The 15,069-nt window shown below is 40.1% G+C and overlaps 1 protein-coding gene across 1 annotated transcript in view; it reads right to left on the minus strand.

Annotated features, from left to right (window-relative positions):
• The window catches only part of NBAS (NBAS subunit of NRZ tethering complex), a 316,364-nt gene extending 303,331 nt beyond the window's left edge, over positions 1–13,033 (minus strand). The window contains exons 1-5 of the mRNA XM_032866873.1: positions 12,862–13,033; positions 10,805–10,859; positions 8,645–8,681; positions 5,795–5,872; positions 5,390–5,437 (exon numbers count right to left, since the gene is read on the minus strand). Coding sequence (XP_032722764.1) covers positions 5,390–5,437; positions 5,795–5,872; positions 8,645–8,681; positions 10,805–10,859; positions 12,862–12,978 — 335 coding nt within the window. The 5' untranslated portion in view covers positions 12,979–13,033. The remainder of the gene's footprint in view (positions 1–5,389; positions 5,438–5,794; positions 5,873–8,644; positions 8,682–10,804; positions 10,860–12,861) is intronic.
• Between the last annotated feature and the right edge of the window lie 2,036 nt (positions 13,034–15,069).

Genomic DNA, 15,069 nt, shown 5'->3' on the forward strand with positions numbered 1-15,069 from the left:
GAAAACACCATTTATAGATTTTTTTTTTAATTTATTTATGTGACAGACAGAGATCACAAGTAAGCAGAGAGGCAGGCAGAGAGAGAGGAGGAAGCAGGCGCCCTGCTGAGCAGAGAGCACAATGCGGGGCTCCATCCCAGGGCCCTGACATCATGACCTGAGCTGAAGGCAGAGGCTTTAACCCACTGAGCCACCCAGGCACCCTGATATTTTTTAAAGCTCCACAGACTGATCTTGGTCAAGAACCATGGTCTGTATCATATTATGAAGTTTAAATCACTTAGGGAAAAAAAGTCTTGCTTTAATAATCAAATAGTTTGGTGACCATAGTTGTTACCTGTGACCCATTTAAAATCTGTGATCTTGAAATATTTATCAAAGTAATATAAGTATTATATGTTTAAAAATAAAAATTGGTAAACCTTCTAGAATATAATTAACAATTCTCAAAAAATCTTAACGCCCACAGTAATTTGATCTAGCAGTTCAACTGCTTTAATAAAGTTATCCCTGGGAAATAATTACAGATACACACAAATCTCATGGAAATTCATGCAGCCTAATTTATGAAAGAGAAAAATACAGCCAGTAGAAGATTAGATTTTCCTAATGCTCTCAATGAAATATTATGCAATTACTGTACATGATTTGAAAATATAACATCTTCCCATAAGTTATCAAGAAAATAAGTATCAAATAGAATGTACAGAATGTATCGTTGGACTGAAGATCACACACACACAGAAAAGGTGCAAAAAACATACAGCATTTGGGTTGACCTGTAGGTAATTTGTAGTTCTTCTTTCTTAAATACTTAACTCTTTTCTAATATTGGTAAAATGATAAGCATCAGTTTTAAAACAAATTGTAGAAAGTAATATTTATTAAAATATGACAGACAAAAGCTAATTATAAATACAGTAATAAATTTCTTCAAGAAATTGACTATTCAGCCTCCAAGTAGAATACAGCAGAAAGAACACGAGCTTTGTGGGTGCCTGGTGGCTCAGTTGGTTGAGTGTCTGCCTTTGGCTCAGGTCATGGTCCTGGGGTTTTGGGATCTAGGGATGGAGCCCCACATTAGGCTCTCTGCTCGGCAGGAAGCCTGCTTCTCCTTCTCCCACTCCCCCTGCTTGTGTTCCTTCTCTCACTGTCTGTCAAATAAATAAATAAAATCTTTAAAAAAAAAAGAAAGAAAGAAAGAAAGAAAGAAAGAAAGAAAGAAAGAAAACGAACGAACATGGTCTTTGAAGTAAGGTTGACCTGATTTCAGCTCATCCGGTAACCTGGACAAAATATTCAACAGGAGTTTTATTTCCTCTCAATAACATAGATTGGGAAAGAGCAACTTCATAGCTTAAGGAAGGATTTAAAAAGACGTTACGTATAAATTAGCACAAACTAGACCTAAGTCAGTGTTTATTACTTTCATCCTTAATATCATCACAAATAATAGCTGCTCTTCTGCTGGGGAAATGGAAAGAGGGAGACAAATTCAGTTCTGTCAAAACTTCACAAATATATCCACTTAAGCAAATTTGGGGGAGGATCCCTTTTTTTTTTTTGAGTCCTTATTTAAATGCTTTTTGTTGTGTTCTGAGATGGCTCCTAATTAGTTCCTGTATTCGTAGCAGCCCATAATCGTAAGAAATTGTTACTTCACTCTTTAGGAAAAAAGGAGACACATATTATACTTATAATATGTCATTACTGCCAAATTACAAATTAAAGTAGCAATTCACAAGAAGTCAGCTTTTTATCCGCATGAGCCCCACACACAAGCAGGTTAGGTGTGCCATATTGGCGCAAATGACGGGAGTCATTGGCCACTCACTACAAACATGCCGGGGAACAGCAGCCCTGGTACAGTGTTGCAAAAGGCAGGGCTCTCTCTCAACTAAAACTAATATGTGTTTCAGCTTTTCATTTTTTTCTCCTCAAAAAACATTGCCTATTTATGACTGCTTCCAACTATGAAATAATGACCTCAGACATTAGAGTGCTCCTTCATATTCGAATACAATCAACAAATAGTGACCGAATCCCACGTGCCGACTAGCACTACTGGAGCCAATCTGACCTTCTCTGTGCCTTCACCATAGCACAAAAAACAAACATGCAATAGTGAGAACAAAGGTCTTAAACTCAGGCATAGCCATTGTTCATAAGGTTTTACTTTGAGGATCTACCCGGCACTTTTTCTTTCCTAACCATTCTGCATCTTTGCTCAAACACTCTTCCTTTCGGGTTACTACAAAATGTAGTAACCCCACAAAATTCAGCGAGGGGAGCTGTCTGCCAGCTCTGAGCAAGTCAGTGGACTATACCCTATAATGTCCTCCCAGCATCTGCTTCTTCTATCCCACTCACAAACACCTTACTTACTCACCAAACATCAACTAGGCGCCTATTACATCCAAGGAGATAAAAGCTACTTGGGAGGGGTGCCTGGCTGGCTGTCAATGAAGCATCTGACTCTTGATTTGGGCTTGGGTCATGACCTCAGGGTCCTGGGATCAAGCCTTGCACTGGGCTCCACGCTCAGCAGGGAGTCTGCTGGAATTCTCTCTCTCCCTCTCTCTCTGCCCCGCTCCCTGCTCGTGCATGTTCTTGCACACATGCGCACGCGCTCTCTCTCTCTCTCCTTCTCTCTCTCTCTCTAGCACTGCAATGGGAAAAGGGCAGGGGTTGCTTCCAAGGAACACACAGTGTCACTGGACTTGGAAACACCAGATCCCACTCACGTGGAATTTTAAAAAAATGACAACCCTGGAGTTGCGCAAAGCAGAGGCCCTAACTGTACCAGGGGAAACCAGAATGTAAGCATACACGCATATACGGCTCAACAACATGATCAAAAGGTAGTAGAGATCAGTGGTTCAAAGCAGGAACACTGAAGCTAGAATGGTAGATTTCAAATCCTCAAGCAAGTAATTTAGCCATATTGTGCCAGCTTCCTCATTTCTAAAATGGAGGAAAATAGCAATACATACCTCACAGGGCTTCTGCAAAGATTAAATGAATTAGCACACGCAACGCACTTATAAGAGTGCCCAACACCATTAGCAATAGCCTACCATTAGGTATAAGAGTGTTGCTTTCAGGAGCATAGCAGATTAGTACTTAAGCAGTGAGGGGGAGGGATGGGTCCATAGGGAGTGTGTTCCTGAAAAGCTTCCTGATGGAATCCATGCCTCACCATGTAAGACTCCTTAGATATACTAATGTTATCAAAACCTTTTGTAAATTATGCATCAGATGAATAAGATCCTGATGAGCATACTTCCATTGCCTAGAAATCCCCCCTCACCACTTAGTCTCAAATACATGAGTGAATTCCTAGACTTGAATATGTTTACAAGTTTTATAAATATTTTACACTCTAACAATCCAGGGGCGAATCCTTTTATAAAAGCAAATTTTTTTTCATCTCATCAAAAATTGTATTAACAAGTTCCATAAATCCTTGGTAAAACTCTTCTTCACTGGCCTACCAATCCCATCCCCACATGCACATTCTGACCCTAACACCTAAGATCATTCCACTGATGTTCTCATTTCATGGGAGGAAGATGGAAATTTTGAGGATTAACTGCTATATATAAAGTCACACCATAAGCGTATTTCTCAAAAAGATAGATTTCACATTCCTGCAACAAACGCAATAGCAAGTACTCGCCCAATCCTACAGACGGAAGTCCAAAAATTGTGCCAACTTGATGCTTACTGATGCTATAGGAAAAAAAGAGGGACTTGCCTATCAAAGCCATGCCAAATTAAGAAATGTAGTTTTGAAAGGCTGTCATTATTGCCAATCATCTCCATCCTGATGATTGTACGAGGGATCAGGAAACAAAGCCTCCACATCTGAAGCTGATGCTCCAATGGGGGCAAACCTCTGTCTACTCCCCCACAAGTGGAGGGGTCCAGTTCTGTTTGAATAACTGGAAAAAGAAAGTACACAAACAGAAAGCTAAAACCAGTGTGGTAACAACTGAGTGTTCATTATACTATGTTTAATCAAGAATAATGAAGTAGGGGCGCCTGGGTGGCTCAGTGGGTTAGGCCTCTGCCTTCGGCTCAGGTCATGATCCCAGGGTCCTGGGATCGAGCCCCGCATCGGGCTCTCTGCTCAGCGGGGAGCCTGCTTCCCTTCCTCTCTCTCTGCCTGCTGCTCTGCCTACTTGTGATCTCTGTCTGTCAAAAAAAGAATAATGAAATATTGGGAAAAAGTCTGGACTGGTATCTAGACATCCCGAAATTTTAGTCTCATTGTTTTTTGTTTTTTGGTGTTTTTTTAAGATTTTTTATTTATTTATTTGATAGAGATCACAAGCAGGCAGAAAGGCAGGCAGAGAGAGAGGGAGAAGCAGACTCCCTGCTAAGCCTGCTGAGCAGAGAGCCCAATGCGGGGCTCGATCCCAGGGTCCTGGGATCATGACCTGAGCCAAAGGCAGAGGCCTTAATCCACTGAGCCACCCAGGCGCCCCTCTCATTGTTTATTTTTAAATACCAGGAGTTACACTTTGCCTGAAGGAGTAGCCTCTAATTTTAGAAATGCAACATGTTTAGTCTGTGCTATTTGTAATTTCAAAAAAAAAAACATTAACCAGTTTTCCTGAATTCGTTGCTATTGTTGCTATTTCTTTTACAACTGATATATGACTTTAAAATAAAGTACATGGGGGGATGCCTGGGTGGCTCAGTCGGTTGATCATCTGACTTCAGTTCAGGCTGCCATCTCAGGATCCTGGGATCCGGCCTTGCTTAAGGCCCCCTGCTCAGCGGGGAGCCGGCTTCTCCCTCCCCTCTCCTCTCCGCTCCCCCTCGTCCTGCTCTTGCTCTCTAATGAAATAAATAAATCAAAATTTAAAAAATAAAATTAAAAAAAAAAAGTACATGGAAAGCCCAGCTTAGAGAAGCCTTCTAGATGTGAATATAATAACCATTGAATGTCTCACGATGACAGACTATCATTGGCCTCAAATAATACATAGTCTTTGTCTTTTGCAGACTCATATTCCATCCCTAGCTTTATGCCAACAGAACAAAGTGGTCCCTACTTTAATACCTTGTTGATCATCTGCTTTAGCTGACTTAGCAGTAACTAGTCAAATAAGAAAGACTTCTAAATTCTGAAGATATGCCTGGTCTATTGAAAAAGTAACATTTCTCAGGTAACAGCAGACTGATTTGGGAGTAGACTCTGCTATTCTAACAAAGTATCTCTTACCCTGTAATTGACATAAGTGATGTTTGAGGCCTCACAAAATTATGTGCGCCAATGGTAAAATCCCTTTAAATTCACCCCTCCAAAACTCTTAGTTCCCATAAATCAAGTAAAATTCTCTCAAGGGACATTTTAAATACGAATAACATTAACAATTACCTGATCTCTACACACTGATCCTGAACGGCAGCCAAAAGTTTTCCATTGCTTTCATGGGAGAGAAAGAGAAAAAAAAAAATTCTATATGATTATTTGTAGCAGTCTTCAACAAAAACAGAATAACTTCAAGAAGTTAAAAATCATTTTTAAATGCTTTCACATCTTCCATTACCCAACTTTTGATCTTAAAGTAGTATAAAAATACCAAAGCATACACAAAAACGATCCAATATACTTGAGTTAATACATTTAAAAGATACCCAGTCATATGTGACAAAGTGAATTCACATGCAATAAAAAAATAAATAAAATCAAGACTGCAAGCTAAAAGAACCCAAAATTAATATCCATAATGAAATTTAAGTGCTAATCCCGGTAGAGAAACACAAATTTTTAACACCTTACCTTGCAAGTACCAAATGCCAGTTTATCTGTTTATTAACCAAACGAACCAGTCCATCAGGGAGCAAAAAAGGCACAGGGCTGAAACAACACATTAGCCAACTTAAAATCTAATCATGAAAGACACATATAAATAAATAAATATTATAAACAGTATATAGAGCTATAGGAAGATAAGATTTTTTCCATTAGAAGATTTGAATATTGGTAAACGCAAAAAAGTTAGTTATCTAAAAGTTGACCACATACATATCTTTTTCCAGAAAAACATGGTAGTATGTTCAAATACATAAATTTTATGTCCTTTCTAAGAAAAAGACATGGAAGATACCAGTAACATAGCAGAGTGAGCCTGTAAGAAACCCTTCCTGCTATACACACCTAGAAATCCTGACTCACCTCTAGCAAATTCTAGTATACAGCTAAACTCATAAGAACAAAAGGAGTCCTCAAGTGTTAGAAATGAAAGAGGAACTTAAGGTTAGAATTAGGTAGAGGTACAAGAACTCAAAAGAGAAAGCAACACCTGGGACAGGAAAGGGGCTGCAGGGGCCTAGAAAGAACAAGAGCTGGAAGGGAGTTGCTGGCATGGCCAGCACCACCCTTGACCCCTTGACAGGACTGCACTCTCAGAGAAAAGAAAACTAGACAAACTTCAACATGGGGGGGGACAGTCATTGTCATTCAAGAATACCATCTCTGTCTGGAATTTGATCTGTGGGAGGATGGGAATGAAATCCCCATAAGAAAGAAAAACCCCAGCCTTTACTACCTGCAAGATCAGACCGCAATTTCAACTCACTCAAGGGGTGTGAGAATTGCCAAGCATAAGCTCACAATAACATCACTCACAAAAGACAGGAGGAAAGGATTCACCGTCAACGCATGGGCAGATACAACAAATCAAGAGTAACACAGGAGGAAATCAAGAAAATAGATGGAAAAGAAGAATAAAGAAAACAAGCTGGTGGGAAAAAAAAAGGGAAAAACACTATGGCAATTAGAAAACAAAAAAGTAGGATAAAAGTATCAGTAATAGACTTTCAGCATATTTACATTCATGTCTGAAACACAAAATATTTTATACCACGGTAGTTACAGGACTGTTATAACAAAGATATGAAACATGCATGTGAATGATACCATCAGCTTGAGGATGACAATTTCCTCTAGAGGGGAAGTAGGGGAGGGGGGCAAAGAGTTGTAACAGTTTGCATAAAAAGAGGGAAAGGCTATCTGAACAAAACAGCAACAACTGCCTAATTCCCGTGCAGATAACACTATAATAAACTTGTTTAGATTTATAGCATCTATAATTCTCAGTCTGTTTATAATAATTCACAATTAAAAGAAAAAAAAAACTTTAAAAGAAAAAACCACCTTTCGCAAATATTGCCCCCAAAACCTTTAGGTTTCTTTACTATAAACTCAAGAGCAAAAGCTGAACTTTTCTCAGTTAACTTTAGGTTACTTGTGAAAGTCACATATCATGTAGAAGATTAAATAATCACTTCATGGTGCATTGGGGTATACGGACATTATTTTCTGCCCATACTTCCCCTTATAAGATGTTCAGGACTAGCAAGCGAGACCACCCAGTGAGCTCAGGAAAAACAGCCCACCTCTCAAATATTCCTCCCCATCCCTGCCCCTCCAGCACCTCTTAACTCTTTACCCGATCATACTGGACACACACCTCCAAAAGAAGATAAAATTCAATAAGAAATTTAATTTACAAACACACACACACACACACACACACACACACACAGCAGATGAAAAAAAAAAAATCAGAGCTAATCTAGAGAAGAGCCAAAGGTTGCTTTTATAAAACTTTATTATCTCTGAAGCTTTTAAGATTAGATATTCTTTATTTTTTAAGATTTTATTTATTTATTTGACAGAGATCACAAGTAGGCAGAGAGGCAGGTAGAGAGAGAGGAGGAAGCAGGCTCCCTGCTGAGCAGAGAGCCGGATGTGGGGCTTGATCCCAGAACTCTGGGATCATGACCCGAGCTGAAGGCAGAGGCTTTAACCCACTGAGCCACCCAGGCACCCCAAGATTAGATATTCTTAAACAATCTGTGTTAAAAACATCTATGAAACAATTCGTATACACCTGTCTAAAAGCACAACTATATCATTTGTCAAAACGATCATTTCTTTCTTCCTTTGAAGGTTGAACACTCACACCATGCCTAAAAAGACTTAACACTCAAAAGAATGAAAAAGTATCCAAGAACTGAAACACAAAGGACCTTCCCTGATGCTCAGAGACTGAATATTGACCACAAGAACTGTTATTACAATAAGAAAAAACTTGTGTTTAAAAAGATCCCCAATAGGGCACCTGGGTGGCTCAGTGGGTTAAGCCTCTGCCTTTGGTTCAGGTCATGATCTCAAGGTCCTGGAATCGAGCCCAGCATCGGGCTCTTTGCTCAGCGGGGAGCCTGCTTCTCTCTCTCTCTCTCTGCCTGCCTCTCTGCCTACTTGGGATCTTTCTCTGTCAAATAAATAAATAAAATCTTTTAAAAAAAAATAATAAAATAAAATAAGATAAAATAAAATAAAAAGATCCCCAAGCTCCAGACCTATCATGTGGGCATTCAAGATAAGGCTGACAACACTCACCAGAGAAACCAGAAGTCCTCCAGAGATATTCTGACTAATGACTAAAGAACAAAAATTACCCGAAGTCGACTGAGATATCTTGTCAGTGTATCAACTATTTGAAAAGGTCTACTTCATTCACCTGAATGTCAGCATCTGGATCACAACCTGAAGTTTCAATTCTGAAAACTTAAGTCATAAGTAGGATAATATTTATATTTGACATTCGGAAGAGACACTTACCTGTACCAGATGTATTGGCGTAAAAATAATAAATGATCTGTAATAAAAATAACAAAACCAAATATGAATCAGCTATTGTCTAGGAATCGCTTTCAAATTAGCTTCAGTGATAAGTCTAAAATATACTGCAGAGTGAGTCATTACAAAATATGGAGAACAAAATGCTTAAAATAAAGGAATATAATCTAATATACAGTGTAACTTTTATAACATCAGACATTTCTGTATATTAAGTCCCAAGTATGTGTTACTGGAAACTTTCAAGTATTTCCCAACAGTACAAAAAGGAAATGTGGGAAATGTGGTTTGAGATGTTAAATGTCACCAAAGAGGCTTTAATAAAATCAAGGAGTAGAAGTCATAGTAATCACCCTTTAAAACCAATATTTGTATACAAATTAAGATATTATTTTGTACTTTACAGCAAAGATTTAAAAAAATAATAATAACACTTAAAATGCAGAAGTCCAGGGGAAACAAAATCTCTAACACACTGAAAATAAGGGGACATCTCACTTGAGTCAGGAGGCTAGAAGGGGGAGCAGGACCTCTCAACATCGATTATAGGAAGGAGTGTCAGGCCTCAACAGGAGAATCAAGAGGAAAGTATCATCAGTTACAGGCCCCCAAGAAGGAAGAGATGTACCTGTACCAATGTACTATCACACCGCCTGCAAGAAACAGACTCCCCCTGCAACTCAGGGGATAAGAAACCATCATCACCCTGAAAGCTTTTTTCCATTCGACCTTCATTCAAAACAACCCCTCCCAACTTCCTCCTCTTCCAGAAAATAATGTTCTTCTCCTCTGTTTGTTGGACTGAGCTATAGTTTTACTATAACTTGCTTGTCCTGAATTGTAATTCTGTTATTCCTGAATAAACAGGAATTTTGCTGATAACGGACAGTTTGCTTTTAAGATTAACTACACTATTGACAAATAATGTTTTACATGATCTCATTTAAAATGTATATGGGAATGTGAATATGTAGGTGTAGATCAATAAAAAAAAGAATGAAGGGTAAGAGATTCCCTCCAGGTGGCAAAATGAGAAATTATTTATCTGAATTTGTGGTTATCCATAGCCTCTGAATTTCTCTATATGAATTTTATTACTTATGTACATTTCCTTAATTACCAAAATTTTAAAACATTCATCACAATGAAAACTGAATATGCTAGTGCTTATAATAGAAGATAAAATTAGAGTTAATTTCAAGTACTTAGCTCCTTTGAAACTGAATCAGCTCTGTGTAAGTAGTTCAAATTCATCAGTTATTACAAGGATGAGCTTTGGAGCCAGAAAGACAATGCAGTCAAATTCCAAATGAGTGACCTTAGGCAAGTTTCCTCATCTTAAAACATGAAGTCCTAATAGCACCTACCTTGTTGATCTAATAAAGGATTAGATCAATAAATATAAATAAAGTTCTCCTGGCACCAACTTAATGCAACCAGTGCTCAAGTCTTTCTCAGACACCCTGAGCTCATATGCAAAGTCTGTCAGGAGTTACACGAATGCTCTGGTTAATCAAAATTTTAATCTGAGTAACTCTAACCAGATGTTGCTGGAACATCATGTAAACCACTTAAAACAGCTTGTCACTTTCAGTGTCCAGACTCTGAGACACTGGGTTTGATTTTCTTCAGTGCTTCTAGAACACATCCATAATAGTTAACCTTAAGCCATACTTCAGCTCTAAGCTGGATTAAAAATATGTGCGTATACAAACACATATATGCACGTATACATCCACATATCACATATAGTCAAAATATATACATATATATGTATAATAAAATTAAACTCAGGTAACATGTATGCTATTCACTTTTATCTGGCGTTATAAGTCTAAAAGAACGCTTTAAAATTCCTAAAGTTTTTGGGACACCTGTGTGGCTCAGTTAAGTGTTTGCCTTTGGCTGAGGTCATGATCCCAAGGTCCTGGGATATAGTCCCGCATCAGGCTCCTTGCTCAGCGGGGAGCCTGCTTCTGCCTCTACCTGCTGCTACTCCCAGCTTGTGTTCTGACAAATAAATAAAAATCTTTTTAAAAGTAAATAAATAAATAAATTTCCTAAAGTTTCAAAAACAGTAAAGTTATAAATGAAATGAAAAAATTATCTATCATTATATAGAGAAAAATAAGCTGTATTTACCTCTAATCGCTTTTGTGATGATAAAGGATGCACCATGTTTTCGGTTGCCTCTAGACTGCAATGGGAAAAAAGAATTTATATTTGAGAATTTTCTAGGAATACTTACACAATACGTAAGGTTACGTTTTCTTTGCTAATATTCAGTGCAGGGTACAAGTTACCAATATTTAAAAACCACTATTTAGAAACAAAAGAAGTAAAAGCAGGACTGAAAACCGCGACAGCAAAAGTAAGCATGGTAGAGTTATAGGCATTTGTCCCAACAAATTTTGAGGGGAGGACAAGGATTGAAGGTGGAAACTCAAACACCAAATATCAAAACACCAGTCCAGAGATAGAAGTCGTCAAGGGCAAAGACCATGTTGGTTGTCAGTTCAGCAGTCTAGTTGGGTGGGTTAGAGAGGCCTAAAGTATCTTTGCTTGCAGGAGAAGTGCTCATGTGGATTAATAAACTCGTACCTGCAGGCAAATTTGAGTATTCGTTGTATATCCACAGAGAAAATGCTACCAACATGCACACTGATACACAAGTGGTATACTAAATAGTTCCCTAAAGAGCTGTTTAGTATAGACTAAACAACTAAACAATAGCAGGCACTACAAATAATGAATACAATGTACTCATGTGCTGTTAAGAGAGGAACATGGACATACAGGAAGTGCAGACAGATACAACTGAAAAGCACAGAAAAGATATTTCACTCCACTAACATGAATTGATTATCCACTGATCAGTAATACACAGTTTGGTCCTGGGGAGGGTTATAAAGATGAAACAGATGTAACTGTTCTCCAAGAGCTTGAAGAGGGATAGGTGAAATCAATCGAAGCAGAACAAAACCAAACCAAAAAAAAAAAAGTGCTATGACATTTCAATGTAAGTTGATGCTGTGCTTTTTTTAATCGATTTATCATGTGAAGCATTCTCCAACATTCCAGTAAAGAACCAATGGGTGCTAAGGAGTGCGTATGCAATCTTTTTCCACCAACAGCAGCAGCAACATACTACATACAACATCCTAACTACATACCCTACAATATTCACATTGTTCAAGACCAACAGAAACTAAGTAAATACTTGAAAAACAGTATGTACAGCCTAAAAAAAAAAAATACACTGTTCAAGACAAGCAGAGAACTGCAATGGAAAAGAGGTTAAAGAAAAACTACAAATTTTATAGATCGGAGAATGAGCAGTTTCTCCAGTAAAGAAACAGGAAAAGTGTTGTAATAAAGAGTCCATAGGTCAGGACTCCTTGATCTTTAATAAAAGTCCTTCTGAATCTTGTTGCATCCTCGGAGTCTAAAACAATGACAGGCGCTCAGTAAATATGTTGAATAAATGTGCATTCCTGGTTCCTACTGGTCACCTTATGCTGGAAGTCCCCTCTCTGTGCAACAAAAACACAAGGTCAATACAAAAGTTATTCACCTTTCCATGCCCACCGCCCGACACAGTATCTGGGACGTGGACGGACACACACGTAAATTATCTGAGACACGGACGGACACACTGGCACTTTAAAGGCCTGTTTACTGAAATGCACAGGAATGGGTGCAATTCAGCACCAAGGAGGGGTAAAGGTCTGATGCCGCACTCCGCGGCGGCCCTCCAGATGCTGAGTGGGCTGTAGGGTCATGGAAAGTTCTCCCGCTGCAGAGAGCTCAGCCCCGCTCAGCTCTTGCCTCGCCGCCTCCCGGAAAGGACCCCCGAGAATCCAGGCAACAGGAGGACCCTGGAGTCCAACCTTGTGCCTCCCCTCCAAACTGAGGAGAAGCGAAACTGAGATCCCGAATGGGAAGGTTCGTGCCCCAGAGCCTGCGGTTTTGCCCCGACGACCAAATTCGGAAGCCCAGGGGGGCTCTCGGGTACCTTCCGCTTTAGGGCACCCAGACCCCCGTTAGCTCGCGGCGCCGTTGCCACGGCGACAGCACAAGCGGCGGAGCCCTGCTCCCCCTCCCACCCGGCTCCACTACCCTACGTGGCTCTGCTACGTGGCTCTCCCCGGACAGCGCCCGCGCCAGGCTGGCCGCAGCTCTGGAGGGGCCTGGTTCACCTGCACTTCTGTCTCCGAGGGCCACTCGGTGTTGACCAACAAGTCATAGAGAATCGTCTCCTCCTCTCCCTCCGCAGCGGCTGGATTCACTGCCGGCGCCGTCTCGGAGGCCGCCATGTTCGCCCGGGAGCCGAGCAACCGAAGCGGGGGCACTACGGCATCTCGCAAGGGACAAACTTCCCAGGCCGCTGTCGCTTTTGATTCACGGGAAGGAGGTGTGGTTAACTGGGCGTGGAAAGGAACTACTGGATTAACCCTTTTAAGAGCAGGAAATAGTGACTATTGCTTGTCAGGGATATGACTTAGGTCCGGGTCCCGGGGCACCCCTTGTTTATCAATCTGCGTGAGATGAACATGTCTGAACCACTCCTATCCAGACAGCTTCTCCAAAACAGAAATGGTACAAGTATCTAAGATGCTAGCATTCATTTCCCTATCTGTGGCCAAATACAAAGAGTGCTAACAGTGGTTTTTAAATAAGTAGCAAAAATGATGCAACTCAACAGATTAAGCCAATGAAAGGTGTCAGAGGAACGATGCTATACGAGCACAGAAAAAGCAACAAAGGTCACAGAGTCTGGGCCAGCTTTCTGGAGGAGTGGAGCTTGTCTTTGGTCTGTAAGTCGTATTTGAATCAAGCTGAGAAGGTTCTGGAGAGCATCTCAAGTAAGGGGAAATTGGGTGAACAAAGACAGGCAGAAAATGCATAGTTGAAAGAGCAGGCAGCTGAATATAACCCAAGTGGGAAAAGGGTATGGAAGCAATAAACTTGAAATAACACATTGAGGACCTACTTGGAACTAAACTGTCAGCCTCATTTGTTCATTTGTTCATTTATTCATTTAACAAGTGCCTCTGTGTAACCCTAATGAATATACAGTGTACAAGAAATTAGCACTGTGTCACATTCAAAAGAAACACAAATACTGAAGATTTCTTGCAGGAATTATATTGCATAATATCCCTTAAGAAGCATTTGGCAGTAATGCAATTAAAAACCTCAGCTGGGAAGCCTAGGGATCCCATTTCTTGCAAAGTTAAATGACCTCAAAGCCTGCCCTATACCTGCCCACTCCCCTTACTCTCCCACCTCACTCCTGCTTCTCACCGCTCGACCCACCACCTTCAGCCACACTGACCTTGCTGTTTGGGAACACAGCAAACACACTCCCCTTCAGGGACTTTGCAAGGGTTGTTCCCTCTGTTTGGAAGGTTTTCTACCAGGTATTTGTGTGTGTGTCTCTCTCTCTCATTTCCAAGTTTTTGTTCAAATGTCACCTTCTCTCTGGAAGCCTACCCTGACTGCTTATTTCTAAATTTGTAACCACCTTCCCTGAACTCCAGATCTCCAGATCCCCCCTTACCTTCTGTTTTTTTTTTTCCTATAACATTTATCACCAAAACACTATATAATGTATGTTTCATTCTATTTTTGTATTGTCTGTCCCCATTCACTAAAATGTAGGCTCCACCAGGACAGAGTGCACTACCATATACATACCACTGCTAAAATGGAAAAAAAAAAAAAAACAGCTTTTTCCCTGTGTAGGGAAAATCCAGTTCTTCCCTACTACATGTTTTTTTCCTATGAACCTCCTACCTACACAAAACAGTTTATTATTATTATTATTATTATTATTAACATATAGTGTATTATTTGCTTCGGGGCATCAGTCTTACACAATTCACAGCACTCATCATAGCCCATACCCTCCCTAATGTCCATCACCCAGCCACCCCATCCCTCCCACCTTCGTCCACTCCAGCAACCCTCAGTTTTTTCTTGAGATTAAGAGTCTCTTATGGTTTGTCTCCCTCCCCGGTCCCATCTTGTTTCATTTTTTTCCCCTCCCTTCCCCAACAACCCCCTGCTCTGCCTCTCAAATTCCTCATATCAGAGAGATCATATGATAATTGTCTTTCTCTGACTGATTTTGCTTAGCATATCACCCTCTAGTTCTATCCACATCCTTGTAAATGGCAAGATTTCAGGGGTTTTTGATGGCTGCATATTATTCCGTGGTGTGTGTGTGTGTGTATACACACACACACACACACACATATACATACCACATCTTCTTTATCCATTTGTCTGTTGATGGACATCTAGGTTCTTTCCATGGTTTGGCTATTGTGGGCATTGCTGCTATAAACATTCAGGTGTACATGCCCCTTCCAAATGCAAGCTCGTGCAGCCACTCTGGAAAA

The sequence above is a fragment of the Lontra canadensis genome, unplaced genomic scaffold (assembly GCF_010015895.1).
Source record: "Lontra canadensis isolate GAN:19392208 unplaced genomic scaffold, GSC_riverotter_1.0 scaffold32, whole genome shotgun sequence".
Taxonomy (NCBI): Eukaryota; Metazoa; Chordata; class Mammalia; order Carnivora; family Mustelidae; genus Lontra; species Lontra canadensis.